The 19876-nt window shown below is 53.7% G+C and overlaps 1 protein-coding gene across 6 annotated transcripts in view; it reads left to right on the top strand.

The window, feature by feature from the left end:
* PNPLA7 (patatin like phospholipase domain containing 7) overlaps positions 1-12420 on the top strand; it is a 133673-nt gene extending 121253 nt beyond the window's left edge. For all 6 annotated transcript variants that reach the window (XM_071453764.1, XM_071453761.1, XM_071453760.1 and 3 more), the window contains 4 exons: positions 1948-2055; positions 5968-6055; positions 10468-10571; positions 11657-12420. In XM_071453764.1, the coding sequence (XP_071309865.1) occupies positions 1948-2055; positions 5968-6055; positions 10468-10571; positions 11657-11734 (378 nt within the window). In that variant the 3' untranslated portion in view covers positions 11735-12420. The remainder of the gene's footprint in view (positions 1-1947; positions 2056-5967; positions 6056-10467; positions 10572-11656) is intronic.
* Positions 12421-19876: the final 7456 nt, after the last annotated feature.

The raw sequence follows: 19876 nt of genomic DNA, 5'->3' as shown, positions 1-19876 counted from the left end.
AGTGTGGCAGAGTGCAGAGGAGTGCGTTGGCAGAGTGAATAATTGACACTCAATAATGCTGTGGAATGATATCTCAGCTGGGAGATTGGATTAGCAGCAGGAATTGAGTTTGTAATCTTGATTCTGTCATGACCTGTGAAGGGATGGGTTGCCTTGCTCTGTTTCGTGGCAGTTCAGGCTCAGCTGCTGGGTGAGAGCTGCTCTGGGCAGTTTTGGGGTTTGGCATTGCTGTGGGCTGAGGTTTGTCCTCACTTTCACCTCCTCCTGGAGCTTGTTGTATCATGAAAGGTTTTCAGAAATCTGTCAGGGAGGCCTTGAATCCTGGAAATGGAGGGAAATGTGAAAATACCTGGTTCTGTGAACATTTGAACCCTTCTGTGAATAAAACATCATCCACAATTCCTCTGCACCCCTTAGAGGGTCAGGAAGTGGCACCAGTGTCAGGGTGTTGAAGTGGTGCTGCCAGTTCACACATCACTGGCATGGGTTGTGTTTGTTTGTGTCAGAGCCCAGCAGGGGCAGAGCTGGCTCCAGGTGTGCAGGGAATTGTCCTGCTGACATAATCCAGTGTTCACAGCAGAAATGTCCCTATTCAGACAGGACAGGAAAAGCCATTCTGGCTTAGTGTCTCCTGTCAAGAAAATGATTTTACTGCCTCCTTCCATTCTTTGCCTGTTTTAGCCCTGCAGGCATCTTCCATGTCCAGATATTCCTTCAGAGCTTTGCTCCTCTCCCAGGCTGGAAAAGCACCACTCCTCCTTGAAGTCAATCTCCATTACACTTTAATGAGAAGCTGTGATGCTCCTTAGCCTGCAGACTGCTCTCTCTGGTCCTGGCTTAGCAAACACTGACCAGCCCCAGGAGCACAGCTTAGCCCTGCAGGTTCCCATCTGAGAGACTCCTTAGGACACACAGCAGCTACTCCAAACCTCCAGCTGATTTCCCCAGTGTAAATATTTTCTCTGGGATATTTGGTGCCTCTTGGCTCCTGGGCAAACACTGCTGTCTGCTTGTGGATCTAGGACTTTGCTGATATATAATTCTTTGTTCTCTGCCAGCTGGAGAGCCCTGGCTGATGTGGAAACCTTGACAGACAGGTGTGGTAGTTCATCACGGGAGCAGATCGTGAGCTGTCACATCCCTGCTCTGTTCTAATGTGCTGCTGTTAAAGAGATGTAAAAGCACCAGGCAAATTTTGTCAGTGCAATAAAATCTGAGAGAAGGGCAGTTCCTCACAAGTGTCACTGTCTGTGAGCAGGTTCTTGGCACCAGACACTGCAGGGATGGAGGGGCAGCACCTCCTGGATCCTCATTCCCTGCAGCAGAGCTCAGTAACTTCAGTCCACAAGGGAGCTTTAAACTATGCTGTCCAAAGGGAAGGACAGTCCAGGCATTCCTTTATCCTTAGGGGCTGGGAAGTACTGGGGGGGTTCATTTCAGCTCTGTGCCTGGATTTTACAGGAAATAGAAATGGGCACTAGCATTTTCCAAGGAGCTGAAATCTCTTCATATCAAACCCCTCATGTTCAGCCCCAAGCAGGAGTGGCTGTTCTGCAGCTCAGCTTCTCCTGGCTGGTTTGGGTCAGCCTGACCTGCCAGTGGCAGAGCTGTCAGCTCCTTTTTCTTCCCTTAATCACCCACACTCTGGGCTGGCATAGATGGTGGGAAGTGAATTCCAGCCCCAAGGAAGGCTCTGAACCCTCATCCAAAAACTGGAGGAGAGACAACACCAGAGGTTTAGTGCTGCTGCCAGAACCAGGGCTGGAGATGGGATCCAGGGCTCCCAAAACCTGTTGCTCTGTCCTCCCATTTGATTTTTCAACGTCATTTCTACTGTGTTCTGAGAAAAAGAGTAAAACTTGGAGCAATGGGTCTGTTTTTTCCAGTTGTTCCTATGCTAATGGCAATTATTAATTACTTTCTTTTCTCCTGATTTTTTTTTTCCAGGAAGTGGGATACCAGCATGGGAAAACTGTATTTAATGTGTGGTGCAGGAGTGGAGTCCTTGACAAGATGCTGAAGGACAGGCAAGAGACCTGCAAATCCAAAACTGATGTAAGTGCTCAGGGAAATGCTCTGTGCTCCTGGAGCTGCTCGGGGCTGGGGCAGGGGACAGTGACTGCCCTGAGGCTGGGTCACAGCTCTGGATTTCCTGGCAGGGAAGTTCCAGTTGGTTTTAAGAAAGTTATCGCCTTTTTGAGGAATTTGGATAATATATGATAATATAAGGGCTCACTGTCCTTCCTTTCCTTTGAATCCCTCTGATTTGAAACCCAAGTGCTACAAAGGCTTCATGTTTTACCCAGTAATTCTTTTTTATCATCTTTTAGAGAGGGAAATGAGCAGTAATTTTTTAAGGGATGGCCAGAATGAATCATAGCTGTCTTGATCCTCTCAGAGGGAAGTCAAGTGAGGTGAGAGATGACACTGAGGATTTGCAGCTCTCCAGAGGTGGGTGGCAGAGCACTTTGGCTCAGAGATAGGGAGAGGATGGATGGCAGGATGGACACTGGGCCAGGGATGAGGGGCGGATGATTCCACATCCAGGTGCCCTCAGTGTCAGCAGAGGCTGTGAGTCACTGAGGGGTGGAAATGGCTCTGCTGGGAGGAGGTGAATGTCACCCTCAGCTCCAGGGGGACTTCCCAGCATCAGATGGATCTGCCCACGCTGCCTGGCAGGGCCAGAGTGGCTCTGGAAGGAGCACACAGGGACTGAGCCCTGGAGGAGACCCCTGGAGATCCACGAGCCTGAGGAACCCCCAGACTCCTCAGTGGGGTTCCTCCCTGGGAGCACACCTGGGTGAGGAGGTGCTTCAGTGTGGCTGCACAAGATGAGTCCTCAGTCCACCTCTGGCACCTCCTGATCAGCCATGAGGGGCTGGGGTTCAGGTTTTGTGTTGAAGGCACAAGGAGAAGTCAAGGCAGGGAGAATTGTGTGTCTCAGAGTTGGCTGTGTCCTATTTCAGCCTCGCTTTTATCACCAGCCAGTAAAAAGCCTCAAACATTTTCAGTGCTGTGACAGACACTTCTTTTAAAGAAGACTGCTTTTTAAACTGCCCTTTTTACAGGATTCAGTAATGGAGGGGAATATTTCACTTAAATCATGCTATCACAGCAGCATGATGGACATTTATCACACCTCCCCTGGCTTCTGTGGCACTTCAGTGCCCGGGAGAGCAAATCTGTCACCTCCTCATTGCAGACACAGCCTGACCCTGCACTCACTTGATAATGAGGCACCAAGTGCTGATTGCTGAGGTGCCACAGCACGGAAATAACAGGGTTGGGAGAGTGACTCACCACCCCTGCCAGGTTATGGAGCAGGAACCATGGGCTCTGTGCATCCCAAGGACCTGTGGGATCATCTGCTCATCCTCCTAAAACTCCAGAGCCCTCTGAAACCCAAGGTTTTTGCATCTGACTTGTGTTGCAGGAGATTTATTTCTATGAAGTTACAACTGTTGCAGCTCCCACTGGGGTATTTTTCTTGCTTTTCTTAGTCCATTAGAGTCACTTAAGTCCTTTAGCTGTGTTATCTTCCAGGCAGAGCAGCTGATATTTTTAACTTGCCTTTCATTAGCAAAGGTTTTGATGCTTTATGTGTTTTAGTTCTTCATCTATTTCTGGAGTGTTCAACATCTGAGAGCTGAGTGCCATTTCTTATCGTCTCGTTTCCATGTTGTGAGCATTGCAGTTTTATTTAAAAATCCAGATATTTAATCATTTAGATGCTTCTCCTTTGCTTTGATCATTTAGTCCCTGTTTATCTTGTCTCCAAAATGCAAATACTGAAGACACAAACAACAGGAACCTTACATAAACTTTACTTTGAGCAGCCCTTACTCCTTCCCAGTATGGAATGCTGCAGCACCATTAATTGGGTCTGCTTGGGGAAGTTCTGTCTACTGAGCTGTTATTCATATTCAAAGCTAAATATAAACCAGTGGACTACAATAGTAACTGTCTTTTTCCTCTAATTTATTTCATAAAGATTGTGCCAAAGAGAAAAACTTTCCTCCTTGGAAAAAAAAAATACCAGAGAAGTCTGAGAGTAGGTTTCAGGTGGATGTGAGACACTTCTTTGCTTTGTGTTATCTGATGGGAGGGTGATTTTGTCCTTAAAAGTAGTGAGAGGAAGCACTGAAACATTAAACTCCTGTTTGTAAAGCACCAAATGAGTGTGGGAAGACACCTGGTTTCCCTCAAGTGGTTTTCCAGTCCTGGTGCTGAGGCTTTGGGTGCAGCTGCCTGCCCAGTGCCCTCAAACAGGCTGACCTGGGGACAGCTGGGGGACAGATGCTTCTGAGGCTGCAGTCCCACTTCATTCCCATCCATCCTCACCACAGGAGCTGCTGATGGTTTTCCTGGGGCACACTTAGGTGCTGAGCCCTGCAGGATTTTGTTCAGCTGTTCATGCAGAGCCCTTCCATCCCATCCAAAGCCTGTCCCTGCTCCCAGGGACAGCCTGGCACTTTGTGCCCAAGTGCTCTGGGCAGCCACCTCATCCTCCTGGGTTCTGGGGTGCAGGGACAGCCTCAGACCTGGCTGTGTCCCTGTGGTGTCCCTCACTGAGCTTTGTGGCACAGGCTGGAGCTGTCAAGGAGCTTTTCTTCCCTGTCCTGGGGAGGAGCTTCCTGCAGATGCTGCACTGGGAACGTTCAGGTTGGATGTTCAAAGTGAGCCTGGGCTGACTCATCCTTTCCAGCAGTTCCTTAACAGTCACAATGAGCTTCTCAACTTCTTTATGTTTTAAGGTGTGTGTCCTGAGCTGCTGCTGTTCCATTTCATACAGGTACCTTTTCATTCCCTCCAGGCTTTCTCTGCCCCTGTTGCTTGTCCTGGATCTGCTCTGTGCTGTGGCTGTTCTAAATTACATCAAAATCAGATGAAAGGTCAACTGAGAGCACTTTGCAGCAGCAGCAATGGGCTGCTGCTGTGACCCCACGGGGGCTGTGTGATTCACAGGCTTGGTGTTCTTGCCAGAGGAGCAGAGGATTGTTCATAAAACCCCCTGTTAGGAAGCTGCCCTGGCTGGGAGCACATGGGCAGGTCTGGGTGTTTGGGAACACAACTGGCACAGCAATTCCTGGCCAGTTCCCTCTGCCTGCTCTCCCCCATCCCCTTCCTCTGGGCTGGGGTTGTTGCTGTGTCCATTAAACTCACTGGGTTTAAAAAAGGATGAGAGGCATTGAGGTGTCCTCCTGGTTACCTTGTGCCCATCCCAGAGAGGGAGGGGTGGCTGCAGGAAGCCTGAGAGGGCTCCTAAATGCCAAAGCTGGGTTTTCTTAGAGGAGACACTGGAGCAAGAACTTCTCAAAATAGAGAACACTCAGCCCACTGCTTGGATGAGACAGAGTGAAAATAGCAAGGGTTTACTGGAGAGAGGAATTGCAGTGGGAGATGTCTCTGCAGGCTCTGGCTCGCTGCAGCACCTCCAGCTCTGGGGCTTTTAGGGGTCCCTGGGGGTCCTGCTCACCCCAGTGCCTTCCTGTCCCTGCAGCCTCTGTGGCATCACTCCAGCTGAGGGATGGCCACTGTGTGTCCCACCTGGTCACCTTCTCCCAAAAGCAGAAGCTCCCTGGGGGCGGCACCTGGCCCAGGCAGTGCCTCACAAAGGGACCCTGATGGAGAAAAACACATGGAGGGAGCTCTGCCATGCTGGGGCCCAGCCCCTCCTGTGCTTGTCTCTGGGGTCTCTTTAATAAGGCTCCTTGTTGTGTGGGTGGAGTAAGAGCCATTAAAAGCATGTCCCACTGTTGGGAATCCCATCTCTGCCAGCAGACCTGCCTCAGGAGAGCTGTTTGCAGGATTTCTCACTGATGAGTAATGAGGGGGCAGCTGTGGAGAATTTGTGCGTCTGGAGCTTTGTCTGTTCAATATCATTTTTATACAGTCTCGACTTGTTTGGATTTTCTGTGTACATTTCTGTGTACATTTGCTGACAAACCTTCAACTTCTGTGTTTCAGAACGTGACCTGTCCCACCACGTCCTTCACAGACCTGGCTGAGATCGTGTCCCGCATCGAGCCCGTCAAGGCTCCTCCGCTGGCCGACGGTGAGGGGGACAAGGGGGACAAGGGACAGCTCCTGCCTGCCTGCCCTCCCCTGCCTGTGCTCAGCAAGGGCCCTGCTGGGCACTGCCAGCCCCTCCCTGCTCCCTCAGAGCCCTGACCCTCTGTGTCCCCCTCCTGCCACCTCCTCTGGGACGGTGGGATCGGTTGGGGTGTCCTCAGCAGCTGCTGCCAGCCCCTTCCTGGGCAGCTCCCAGGGGGGAATAATCCCTGCTGGAGTCTCAGCTGAGGGAATAACACAAGGGGCAGCTCAGCTTCCATCCCCTCAGGCTGTCCTGTGCCCTTCTGCTGGCTCCATCCTCAGCCCTGTTGGGCAGGGGGAGGCTGAGTTCAAGCCCTGCCCCAAGGATGTTGGGCAGGGGGAGGCTGAGTTCAAGCCCTGCCCCAAGGATGTTTTCCCTGCTGTCGTGAGTAGGATCAGGAGTGACTCACTGGCTCCAGTGCTTTTTGTGTGCTCCTGTTGTGGGAGCAGCAGTGAACTGGAGAGGAGCAGGCAGCAGCTCCTGCATGGTGGCACAGAGGGGCTCTGTGCCCTGTGCTGGCCCTGCCCTGCAGAGCAGCTCCCTGGTTATGGAGCTCTCAGATCCAAAAGATCAGAGCCTTGCAGGCCTGAAACCCCTGAGTGTGTCACCAGGGCTGGAGCTCTTTCTAAACAGTCTCTTCCCCTCCTCCTGATTCTTGTTCCTGCAGAGGGAAAGCTAAAGTTAGCAGTGCTCCCATCTGTGACTGTTTGCAGAGATGTCCCTGTGGTAATTTGAAATGCTAATTACAATCATATGCCTTATGAAGAAAATATTAATCAAATGTGGTTGAAGCAGCCATTGTGAATAAGAGTGAAGAGTTCATGGTATGTGGTTATTTAAGGCTCAGGCACTGAGACTTGCTGAGATTTCACCAGAGCACTGGGACAGATCCTCCTCCACTCTGGAGCTCCTGATGATTCCCTGTTAGGCTCCTGCTTTCTGCTGGGCAGGGCTGTGAAGGGAGTGTGGCAAATGGACCTGGCAGCCTCTGGGCTGAGGAGGGGCAGTGCAGGGGCTGCTGGGCATGGATGCCATGGATGGGATGGGGCCACGTGCTCCCCATGGCTGCTGAAATGCCTTGGCTGTAGGGTCTGAGGAGGGGCTGGCAGCAGAGTTGTGCACGTGCAGGATCCTTTGTGTTCTGCCATGTGGCTGAGGGGACCCTGGCCATGTCTGGGTGGCAGTGACAGCAGTGACATCCCTCAGTGCATGAGACACTTGCTGAAGAGCTGTGGGGGAAGGTGTGTGGTGAGGTGAGCTCAGGGGGAGGGTGGCACCTCCCTGCAGTGGCCTCGTGGCTGTCAGGTGGCTCCTCTGGCATTGCTCTGCTCTGGGGGTAAGGGGGCTCTGAGGTTTGTGACCTGGGGAGGGGACAGGGAACTCCTTGGTGGCCTGGCTGTGATCCTGCACTGTCACCTTTGTTCTCCCTGGAAATCCCTTCCTGAGGGAGGTCTTGGATCACAGAGGCTGAGAAAGGCACAGAGGCTGAGCACCCTGCAGGTCTGGGGCTGGCTGGGGAAATCCTGGCAGTAATTTTGTTCTCAAGAAAGCAAAGGGAAAGGCTCAAGTTCTGATGGATGGGGAAGGGTCAGCACAGAGGGTGAGAAGCCTGGGTGGGGCAGGAGCTGTGTGGGCTTCGTGGGGAAAGGGCAGGGGAATTCCTTCTCCTCTTGAGCACACAGAGAGCAGTGACCAAAGACATGAAAAAGGTTTTCAAAAGGGATCCTGTGCCTCAGGCAGGGCTGAGCAGAGAGACCTGAGTGCCAGAGTGCTGGGGCACAGGTGTCTCATTTCACAGCAGTGTTGGTGGCCCTGTTGCCATTCTCCATCCCCACATCCCCTCAGCCAGGATCATCCCTCTGCCCAGCTGGGGTTTGGGCACACAGAGCTGTGGCTGTGGCCAGGGGAGCTCAGGTGCCACTTTGGGGGTGGCTCTGTCACATCCCTGCTCAGGCTCCCCCTGGGAGGGATGGCTGAGCCCAGGAGATGCAGCACTTGTAGCAATGGTCATTTGGATAAAGGGATTTGTGGAGGAGAAATGTTCCTGGTGCTGTCAAATGCCTGGGTTTGCCATCCAGCTGGAGCAGGAGACATCCCAGCACCTCTCAAGGAACACAATTAGCAGGCACCAGCCACCTCTGCATCTTAGCTGCTTTAAAAGAACTTTTCTGGAGCAGCACTAGTGCAGCTGAGGCTGTGCTGAGCTTCCAGGTGCTGACTGACCCCTCCAGCCACAGCACAGCTGTGCCCAGCTGGGCTTCCCTGCAGGAATCAGCCAAAAGCAGAAACAGCTGCAGGAGCACGGGGCAGGCTCTGGGTGGGAAACGCCCTCCCTGCAGGGAATGTGCTCACCCTGCTCAGGCCAGGCCTGGGGACCTTCCCAGGGTGGAATCTCCTCCTGGCTGAGCTCTTTGGGTGGTGCTGAGCTGAACAGAGCAGCAAGGCCCTGGTCCTGCCTGGTGCTTCTGGAAGGTTTTGTAGTGCCCAGAGCATCACTGTGAGCTCAGCCTTGGTGGAAGGTGATGGTTTGGGACAGCAGGGCCACCTCCTGCTCTCCTTTCCTCCCTCCAGCACCCAGAGCTGTGCTCTGAGGGATGTGGGAAGGGTGGCTCTTGGTTCTGTGTCTGTAGAAGGACCTGTTAAATGCTGAATAGTGCTGGGAGAATCAAGGAATTTGGTCTTGATGGCAGCTGGTTTTATTGGAAGTATAAAGTCCAAACTCTTGTTTGTGGTGTCTGTTACTGTTCAGATGAGTTTCCAGTTTCTCTGGTCTATTTTATCAAAGATTATCATTAGTGTTTTTAGTAAAAACCAACAATCATTGTCTAATTCTCAGTAAAAAAAAACCCTAAAAATAATAAAAGAAAATAAAAAAGACCTAATGTCTTTCATTCCAATGTTCTAGCAGTTGGTAGTAGTTATGTGCTAGGAGAAAAGGCTGTGGAACAAACTGTGCTGTTGTCTTCAGCATGGAGCAGATGCTATTGATGGCTCCCAGGAGAAATACTTAATCAAGGATCTGGTTTAAACAGGAGCCCCTCTCTTCACCAGTGGGCTGCATCCAGCTATTGCCTCAGAGCACTGGAATTAACTCAGGAAAGGGGCAGAAGAGCTGGTGTCACACAAAGGTGATTTTAATGGTGACCATAAAATGTCATTTTCACACCTTCAGCTGCATCCTGAAGCTCTGAGTGCCAGCAGAGGAAGGTGCTGCCTGCCAGGGGCTCTGCCCCACTGCCCACGTGCCCTGGGGTCACCAGGGGCTGGGACAGGGGCTGGGGGGAGCTGGGACCAGCAATGGCTCCCCCAGCCCAGCTCAGTCCTGGACTTGCTGTGGGGAGCAGCCCTGGTGCAGGTGGAGTCAGAGAATGCTTTGAGTTGGGAGGGACCTTAAAGCTCATCCAGTGCCACCCCTGCCATGGCAGGGACACCTCCCACTGTCCCAGGTGCTCCCAGCCCTGCCCAGCCTGGCCTTGGGCACTGCCAGGGATCCAGGGGCAGCCCCAGCTGCTCTGGGCACCCTGTGCCAGGGCCTGCCCACCCTCACAAGGAACAATTCCTAATTCCCAATATCCCACCCAGCCCTGTCTTCCTTGTCCTGCTCCTCCAGGCCTTGGCAGGTCCTGCTCCTGCTGCCTGTTTTGCAGATCCTCCAGGTGATCTCCAGATGCTGGCAGAGGTGTTGGCTCTGCACTGATGTGTCCTCATTCCATTGGAACAGGCTGGGGCTGTTCCTTGCCCATCCTGCTGCTGTGCACAGCTCTTGAGACTCCCCAAATTATGTTAATCTGCCGGATTACTGGAGAAAGCAGTGATTGTCCTCTGCAGAGAGGAAGGGAATGTGAATGTCAGTGTCCCTGTGGAGCAGAGATTGTGAGGCACTCAGTTATCAGCTCCACAGCAGGCAGAGCTCACCCTAAGCCTGGGATCCCTGGTCCAGAGCCTGTGAGCACAGGGAGTTTGGCTTGGCAGCTCAGAGGCTTCTCAAGGTGTCCCACGGGTCTGCTTGGGCTGAGGGGTGGAACACAGCAGCTGTGCTGTGCAGGGCATTCCCCAGGGAGCACCCCCCAAACCTGTGTCCCTCTGGGAGCTGGCACCCACCACAGTGACCTGAACAGTGGGACAGAGCTGCTGTGCTGTGGTTCCTTGGATTCTGGAGGGCTCCAGGACACCACTGGCAGAGAGGATGTGGTTTGTGTTTATGTGCTGGGGAGCTGAGATCTGTGTGTGAGCAGTCCCAGTTCACTGAGCTGCAGAGAGCTGCTGGCACTGCCCTGCCTGTGCTCAGTGACAGTGGCACTCATTCCTCTCCCAGCTTCCTCTGCCTCTCTGCTTGCCAGTTAAACCCTGTGCTTTGTGTCTTCTCTCCTCAGATGAGTCAGACTACCAGACTGAGTATGAGGAAGAAGTTCTGGACAGCCAGAAGGATGATTACCTTGATTTCATAAGCAACCAGGCTGAGGAAGACTCTGACTCGGTATGAACGCCCTGAACAGGCAGTGCTGGTCATTGCTGGGTCCTGGCTGAATGGTGTCAGGTGCATGTGTTGGGAGAGATGCTGAGAGGAGCATCTGGGAGGGGCTGCCTGAGGAGCACTGTGCAGAATTGCTTTTTGTTAGTACAGACACTAAATGGCACATGCTCACCCTCCTCAGGCCAGGCCCTGCCACGTGTGGCAAAACCTGGCCACAGTTAAATCCTGTCCTGCAGTTCTGGGTTTGCTCATGAGGTGGATCAGGGCTGGAGAGGCTGAGGGAGCTGCTTCCTCCAGCCTGGGGGAGAGGAGCTGAAGGGAGGATCTGCCAGCAGGGTGGGGAGGGAGAAGGGGGTTGTGGAGGAGAAGGGGGTTGTGGAGGAGAAGGGGGTTATGGAGGAGAAGGGGGTTATGGAGGAGAAGGGGATTGTGGAGGAGAAGGGGGTTATGGAGGAGAAAGGGGTTATGGAGGAGAAGGGGGTTATGGAGGAGATGCCCATCAAAAAGCCAGGAGGGGCCTGGCACAATTTGTGCTGAAGAAAACCCTCCCTGGGGCGAGTGGGAAGTGCTGCCCTGTACACACAGCTGACACCCACCCTGGGCTGTGTGGAGAGAGGTGGAAACTCCACACTTGTAGATACTTGAAAAGCAAAGCCCTGAAGCAGCAGCTCCAGCACTTGATCCAGCCCTGCTTAGAGCAGATGACTGGAATTGTCTTCCAGAGGTCCCTTCCAAGCACAGGGCTTTGGTTCTGTGGGACAGCAGGCCCGCCCTGAGGTAACTGTGAGACCAGGTGTGCTGAGCAGCACAGCTCAGACAGTCCCATCCCTGCTGCTCTGACTGCAGCAGGGTTTGGAAGGTGCTGTTGTGTTAGTCCTGGACAGTTCCTCAGTGGGAGCACAGGGTGGATGGGGAAGGGCCCATGGGAGGGAGTCCAATGGTGTTGGTGTTTTCAGGGAGGAGCTGGAGTGATGGGGGCTCTGTTTGCTGTGCTTACCCGAGCTGGTGGGAGAGGAGGTCAGAGGAGAGGTTTTACCCAGCTCAGGAGGATGCTGAATTTGCAGTTTGTGCTTCCTTTTCTCCTGCAGGATGAGGAGATGCAGCTGAGGAAGCGCAGGAATGTGCCCAGCGGGGAGGCCCAGAGCAGCACCGGAGAGCCGGGGTAGAGCTGGGAGAGGCCGAGCTGCCAGCTGGGAGCCACAGCCCAAACTGCTGACAGAGCAGCCCTATTTATTTATTTAATGCTTCACCAAACCAAAACAACACCAGATGAATGAAGGCAGAGTTCATCCTTCTCCAGCCAGGGCCGGGCACTCAGCACCACCCGCACCGAGTCCTTTGGAGCTCTGGGCAGGGGGGCTGCCGTGGGCCCTGCTCCTTCCTGCAGGTGCTGGGAGCAGCAGTTATTGATCACAGACTGGCAGGGGGGCAGTTCAAAGCTGCCTGGATTCTTGCTGCTGTGTTTTTAGGCACTGTTTTTACTGCCAAGGCCCAAAGAACATTGGGGACCTCCCCCTGCAAGGTGCTGGGAGGGCTCCGGGCAGCAGCACTGGAGAGAGGGAGGGGTTTGTGGGTTGCAGCCTTGCTTTCTTTTCACACAAATCAGGTAACTAACTCCTCAGTGACTTCCAACCATGTACTGGTGAGCAGTGCTCTGACAGGAGCAAATCTGAATGTATTTAACTTGAAATCTAAACCTAAGAAATCATTGTGAAGGGTGGCCACAGAGCCTGGATCCTCGAGTCAGCAGCAGGACATTCACTGATGGATCATGGAACTGACACTTGCTGGGCAACTCTGGAATCACCACTTGGCTGTACTTGCCCTGTTGAAATAAAGTTATTTTGCTGGATTGAAATGTCTCTGTTTCTTTGCATCAGATCCTACAAAGAGAAAAGTTGTCAACAACTGAGAGCCCGACTTGCCTCTGCTTATCTCAGACTTGCAAAGGAACACACACACAGTTTCCAGGTGCTCAGCCCAGCAGGAGTCACTCCAGGTATTGTCAGGCACTGGGAAGAATCTCCAGTGCTCTGTCCCCAGGGCTGGAGCTGTCCTGGCTGTTGGATCCTGTCCAGACACCCCCTGGTGCTGGCTCAGCTCATGTCACATCTGTCATTGCCAATGGCTGCATGACCAAGCTGATTCTTGCTTTATGGCAGCCCCAGCTCAGCCCCAGTTGTAGGTGCTTTGCCTTGAAGGGATTTGTCATCAACCAGAGCACCAAGGTCACCCCCAGAGCTGCCTCCTTCCCTCAGCTCTCCTGGCCCTCCAGGCATCACCAGAGCTGGGCAGCACCCTAGGGCCAGGAACGTGTTTGGTGAGAAATGGGGTTTGTAAAAGCTGGGAATTGTCACCTCTTCTCTGCATTTACCCTCCTTTCCTCTCCTGGAACACACTCTCCTTTACCTGCCCTGCATTGTGCTTTCCTCTGTCACAGAATCCCAGGCTGGTTTGGGTGGGAAGGGACCTCAAAGCCCATCCAGTGCCACCCCTGCCATGGCAGGGGCACCTTCCACTGTCCCAGGGTGTCCCAAGCCCTGTCCAGCCTGGCCTTGGGCACTGCCAGGAATGGGGCACATCCATGAATGTGCAGCCTGTGCCCAGGGAAGCTGCTCCTCTCACACAAAATGTTATTTTCAAGTGTCAGAGCCCAGGTCAGGGTTTTGCTCCCAGACCCAGCCTGTTTGCATCTCCATCTGCCCCATGGCCCATCCAGGGAGGGATGGAGGCAATGGAGGCAATTGAAAACCTTCCCTGCAAGGGAAGGCAGTTGGAAACCTTCCCTGCAAGGATCATGCAGACCTTTGATGCAGATTTTGGTTGATGCACCTGTACAGAATGTGTTGCAGTCGCTGGAGGCTTTTCCCTGCTAATGCAAAGAATTCATTCTTACAAAGAAAACTTGAAAATGGCTTTAGAAGTGAAGGTAGAACAGCTGGGGGCTTCTGTGCAGGCACAGGCTGCCTGTGGAGCTGGAGAGATTGAATTCCTGTTGGGGCTGGTTACAGGAGGGTGGTGCTGGGCATGGGAAAGGCTCTAAGCTGGGTCCAAGCCTGGAAGTGAGCACAGGTGAGTGCAGGTGAGTGCAGGTGAGTGCCCACCTTCCAGCATTTGCTCTGGGCAAACATCTCATGCAGCAGCACAATTCAGAGCTTTGGTTTTTTGGTGATGGGTTGGCAAACCGGGTGTGAGGCCCTTCAGTGTCTGTTTATAGGTGGTTACACTCCAGGAACCTCTCCCTGGAAAATGGGGATCAGAACTGGAGCACAAACCCCAGAAACTACCAAAGTCCTCTGGCTGCCCTTCCCAAGCCCCTCCTGAGCCATCTGCCTGCAAAGGATAAAGCCAAAACCAAAAGTGCCTTCAGCAGAGGCTGGATCCAACCTGCTGGCCATGGACAGACTGTGGTGGTCACAGCCCTGAGCTCTGGAGCAGGAGCTGATTCCACGTGTTCCTCTGCCCAGGGCAGCCCCAGCTGGGGCAGAACAGGCACCACAGGTTATTGTGCAGAAGAATGAGAGCTCTGTCAGCCTGAACCCAGCTGCTCTTGTTCCAGGAGAGCTCTTCCCCTCTGTTCAAACAGGTAATTCATTTTCAAGCTGTGTGTGTTCCCTACAAACATCCTGGCAGCCAGACGTGCTCCTGGAGCCCAGGTGGGAACTGCTGGGCTCATTGAGGGACTCACAGAAAACAGACAAATATTGGGCTGCTGAGTGTGCTAATTAGAGCCTCTATTTGCTTTGTGCCCTGTACCATGGGAAAACAGCACTTAGTTCAGATGTATGAATTCAGGAGATGGACCTCTGATGTGAGACTGAAAGTCTCTCCTAAATAATTGATCACATTTTTCTTCCCTGCTGCATCTTTTGTAGCTGAGCTAGCTGGACATTAAACCAATCTGTTCTTCCATGCTGAGGAATGTAAACCCATAATGGGACAAATCTAAAAGCAAAGTTGTTTTTTTCTCTCTTGCTTTGCTGCTGAGGTAACCATGAGGTGACCATGTGTGCAATTCCATCTCAGGAGGTTTTAATCAATCCCTGCCCACGTGGACAGCAGTCCTGTCCCAAGGAGCCAGTGCTGTGTCACCCCCTTGTCCCCCAGGCTCTGCTGTGCTGGAAATGCAGTGGGAGGAGGGTGGTGGGAAGAGCCTGAGGCTCCTGGCCCAGGCCAAGTGCAGGTCTTGCCTGGAAACCACCCTGCAGCTTCTCTATGGGTGTGTGACATCCCCATAAATGTGAAATCTGACCAGAAGCTGGATGAATTTCTCTTTGCTGGAAGAGCTGAAGCAGTTGCTGAGGTTTCATCGTGGGTGAGGAGGACACAGAGCTCGTTCCCACAACAAATCTGGTGCCAGCCAGTGCCAGCCCTGAGGCAGCAGGGTCAGAGCAAGGTCCTGAGGAGCCACAGCCACGAGCAGGACCTGCAGGGGGAATGTTCCCCTCAAAAACCTTTTGGTGACACATCTGGGGGAGTAAAGCCTTGACTGAGCTTTCAGAAGTGTGTCCCAGTGGTGGATTCACAGCAGATCAAGCCCCCATCCTGAGCTCCCTGCAAGCAGCTGGAGTGGGGGAACACCCCCAGGCTCTGCAGTGACTGGGGCTACTGCTCAAAGGCAGGGATTTGGGAACCAGGTTCTGTCTGGGTTTGAAAAGCCAGGTGTCTGCTAAGGAAGGCAGGAGCCTCCTCTGAAATAGAAAATGTAAACCCCCTCCCTCTGAAGTATTATAATTTTGAAATTAAGGGGCTCTCAGGCAAAGATATGGGAATAGGAATAACAGTCCTTTACTAGGAAAATTAAAAATACAAATGCAGTAATACAAAACAACAACAAAAAAAAATCTGCTGCCAGAGTGAGAGCAGTCCCTGCCCCCTGTGTGTCAGGGGGTGGCACAGCCCCATCCCATGGGGGCTCAGCCCTCCTGCAGTGCCAGCTGTGGCTCTGCTGGAGCAGGGATCCTGCACAAGGGGGGAGTTTTCCTCTGCAGCTCCAGGGCTGCTGCAGATGGGCCTGGGCTCCCTCTGGCCATGCAGGGCAGCAGAAGCTGCTCCTCTGGCAATGCACTGGGCAAAGGCTGCTGTGCTGTGCCAGGCTCACATTGGATCCAGGTAGGAATGCTTGGCTCCTGCCCTGGGCAATGCAGCATCTCCCCATGGGATGCTGGAATTGGATCAGCCCTGCAGGGACACTCAGTGGCCATGGACAGCAGAGATCTCTTGCAGGGAGGATTGGCTGGGGGAGAGATCAAGAAAAAACCCATGGACAGCAGAGAACTGCCCCAGCTCTGACAGATGGGAACAGAACACACAGCCCCGGGGGCATCTTGCATTTGCAGCCTAGGACAGGTTCCCTCTGGAGAGGGGATGCCATGGAGTTTGGGCTTGTCCCCACCAAGAGCTGGTGGCAGTGGCACTCCTGTCCCCAGGGCAGCACCCTGGGGCTTGGTGCAAGCAACAAACTCAGCTGCTTCCTTAGAGCAGCCACAGGAGCCCCTGGAGAATCCCCAGAGGGGTTTAGACAGAAGGAACACGTGGCAGCTGAAGCACCTGTCCAAACCCTCCAGGAACCCCTGCCCAGGCTGGGGACAGCTTTGCCCTGAGCAATGGGGCTCTGGCTCCTGCCCAGCTGGTTGTGACAGCTCCTGCTGTGGCTTCTCAGGTTTCTGTCCCCGTGTGGGGCCGATGTGTCCGTGCAGCCCCTGCGGGCTCTGCTCCCCAGGCAGGGACAGCCGGGCTGTGGCGGGCCCAGCGATGCTCCTTCCCTGGCAGACCTCATTCTGCCTGCATGCTGTTCCCAAATTAATCTCCTCCTATTCCCTCGTGCTCCCTGACCTCCCCCAGCGTGTGATTTTCCCTGCCTGCTGCCCCAGGGCTGTGTTTGAGCTGTCGAGATGCGGGGGCTTGGCTGCGCTGCTGGGTTTCACTCGCTGTCGCTGGAAGAGCTGTGAGAAAATCAGCAAACAAGAAATAGATGGAAAATGTTTTCTTCTCCCTCCAGGGCTCCACGTGGCAGGATTGGCACCTGCCAGTGCCACTATCCCAAGAGCCCCACTAAAATATGGCCATGGGGTGCCAGCTTTCAGCATGGGACAGTGGTGACCCAGGGCAGGAGGCACAGGCACTGGTAAGGTGGCATTTGAGGGACACAATTTTGGCCTGTTTTGCTGGCACCAAAGCCATCAATATCCCTTTTGCTGGCACCTCCCATAAATATCCCTTCCCAGCTGCTGGCTGGTCCTGCTCTCATTAGGACTGGTGGGGTTTGTGTTTGTGCTCTTTGTCCCTGTCCCTCCTCAGGTCATGGAGGGTGTGACCCTCTTTTTCCCAGTGGCCTTAATTTGGGTTTTGGAAGAGAATACACCATAAATACCCATATGTGTGTGCCAGGATGGTGCCTGGAGGTTCCTTGCAGGCAGCAGGAGCAGCATTCCAAATGCTGGGAAACCACCCATGTCCTGAGTGTCACTTAGCTCAGACGTGGCATTTGCACATGGCAGAGCCACAGTCACCACTCACCACTGCCACCAACATCAGCAGGGACAGCTTTTAATTAAGCCTAATGCACTCAGGGGTTATGGACAGGAATGAGCTTCCCATCAGGAAGCAGCTGGGCCCCCAGCCCTGGAGAGGCCGGGGTTTATCCCTAAGGAGCAACATTTGTGTCCATCGTGCCCTCAGACAGAGCTGTGCTGAGCCCTGGATGGCACAGAGCCCTGGCACCAGGCAGGAGTCAGTACTGGTGAGGCACCAGTGCTGGCAGTGCTGCTGGAATTCCTGTTTGTTGGGAATTGGTCCCTGGCAGTGGCTGCCAGGGAGGGAGGCTCAGCACGTGGGCAGGGGATCATTGGGGATCAGCAAGAACACCAAATATGCATCAATTTTAAATGTACCATAAATGACACATTTTTTCCTTGGATGAGGCACATTGGATGTGATGCACAGAGCCAGGGGAATGTGTTCAGTAAGGCTGGTGCAGCTCCAGCAGCCCTGACCTGGGTGAGCTCTGAGCTGTGTCCGTGCTTGAGCACGTTGCTGCTGCCTGGGCCCCTATGGGGGTCACAGGTGACCCCAAATGCCCTGTTTGCCCTTGGCATTGCCTGCCAGGGTGTTCTGCTGGACCCAGGGAGGCACAGGGAGGTGCTCTGTGGCACTGGCTGTGCCTGTGGCTGTGTTTGATCCAGTGTGAGGTGTTGCCCCACCTGGCACATGAGTGTCCAGCTCTGCATGGGCTGAGCTGCCAAACCCTCCTTGCAGTGACTAATGGCTGCCCCAGGGCACAGGCCCTCAGGAGAGGCTTCAGCTGATCACTGCCACTGCCAGAGGCTGTTTCTGCCTCTGCAATGAGAGTTTGCCCAGCCTGTGAGGGGTGTTGGCCCTTGGTTGGAGGAATCAGGGAAGGACACGTGTGTCAGCTCTGTTGTCCTTGGCATAATTGTCCCCTGTCCTGTCTTGGTGCTTTCCCCTCTCCCACTGCTGTGGGTCTGCTCCCCCAGTGTGTGACCAGGTTGTTGCTGCTGTTCCTCTCCCCACTTAGGTTCTGGAGTAGCTGAAAGTGGTGGGTGGGTGACTTCTCTGCCTCTCTCTTCTCTTCTCACCCTGAAACTAGTGCCCCATGGCTCATCTCCAGCACTGTCACCTCGTGGCTGTAAAATCCACCCCCTTCACTTGCATCCTTGCTGGAAATAGAAAGCTTTTAACACAGCAAAGTTCAGAAAAGCTTCTAGAGCTGGGCTGGCAAAGCAATGGACCCCTGGGATTTCAGGGGAAATGAGGCAGGAAAGAGCTGGCAAGGAGGAGCTGTGCCAACCTCGTGGGTCGTGCCTGGGCTGCAGCCACAGGTGCTGACACGAGTGCACAGCCCAGGCAGGCACAGCCACCCCCGTGACTCTGCTGGGACACGTTCCTGGGGCTGAGGAGATTTTGGGCCAGAAAGCAGAGGGGAGAGCTGAGCTTTGCAGGGGTTCTTGTGACCGTGTTCACAGGGATCCAAGGATGAGGGAAGAGATGAGGATCTGACTCCATGTTTCAGAAGGCTGATTTATTATTTTATGATATATATTACATTAAAACTATACTAAAAGAATAGAAGAAAGGATTTCATCAGAAGGCTGGCTAAGAATAGAAAAAGAAAGAATGATAACAAAGGCTTGTGGCTTGGACAGAGAGTCTGAGCCAGCTGACTGTGATTGGCCATTAATTAGAAACAACCACATGAGACCAATCCCAGATGCACCTGTTGCATTCCACAGCAGCAGATAACCATTGTTTGCATTTTGTTCCTGAGGCCTCTCAGCTTCTCAGGAGAAAAGGATCCTAATGAGAGGATTTTTCCTAAAGTGTGTCTGTGACAGGTTATTGGGGTGGGTGTGTTTCTTTCTGGAGCTCTTCTGCAAGCAGTGAACCTTGTCATGAGCTCCAAGTGTCAGGAAAGAGGTTTCCCAAGAGGGAAGGTCAGGACAGATCCACCAGCTGCCCAGTGACACTGGGAATGAGCCTGGTCCCTGATGGAGCTGTGGGCAGGGAGGACACCAGAGCCTGGGCATGAACCACACATTTCATCAGCTCCACTCCACATCCCTGGAAGTGTCCAAGGCCAGGCTGGACAGGGCTTGAGGCAACCTGGTCTAATAGGAGATGTCCCTGCCCAGGACAGTGAGATGCTTTAAGGTGCCTCTCAACTCAGTCTGTGATTTTATGATCACCAGAGTCAATCTGGGGGCTCCATAAGGCCCAGCTGGCTACACTGGGCCTTGTTGAGAATAACTCCCTTGGGCACCCAAATCCAGGCTGTGCCCGTGCCAGTCTGGAGCTGCTGATTTTATCTGAGGCAAGGGAAATGTGGAAATGCAGAGCCCAGCCAAAAGGCTGCTGAGTCCCTGCAGAGCAGCACCCACCGGGGAGCCCTGCACATGCCCCTGCTGCAGACAGCCCTGGCTCCCACAGGACCCTCCTCCTCCTCCTCCTCCTCCTCCTCCCCAAAATCTGTCCCTGGGTTCTGTGCAGGCCCTGGGGAGCCAAGCACCTCGTGCTAGGGACAGAGTGCCCTGGGGGGCTGTTCCTGGGCCAGCAGCATCTTCCCAGCACGTGGGGATGCAGTGGGGCGAGAGCTCTGCCTTCCCAAGGAGGGCACGCCGTGAACTCCAGAGGTGTCGTGGGCAGAGCTAAAAACACCGGCGGGGCCATCCCTGCCCGGGGCTGTTCCTGGGCCATCCCTGCCCGGGGCTGTTCCTGGGCCATCCCTGCCTGGGGCTGTTCCTGGGCCATCCCTGCCCGGGGCAGTTCCTCACATTTTTGGAGCACGCAGC

This window comes from Agelaius tricolor, unplaced genomic scaffold (assembly GCF_023055355.1).
Source record: "Agelaius tricolor isolate 1412-34295 unplaced genomic scaffold, bAgeTri1.0.p SCAF_37, whole genome shotgun sequence".
NCBI lineage: Eukaryota > Metazoa > Chordata > Aves > Passeriformes > Icteridae > Agelaius > Agelaius tricolor.
This window is presented reverse-complemented; position numbering and strand designations above follow the sequence as displayed.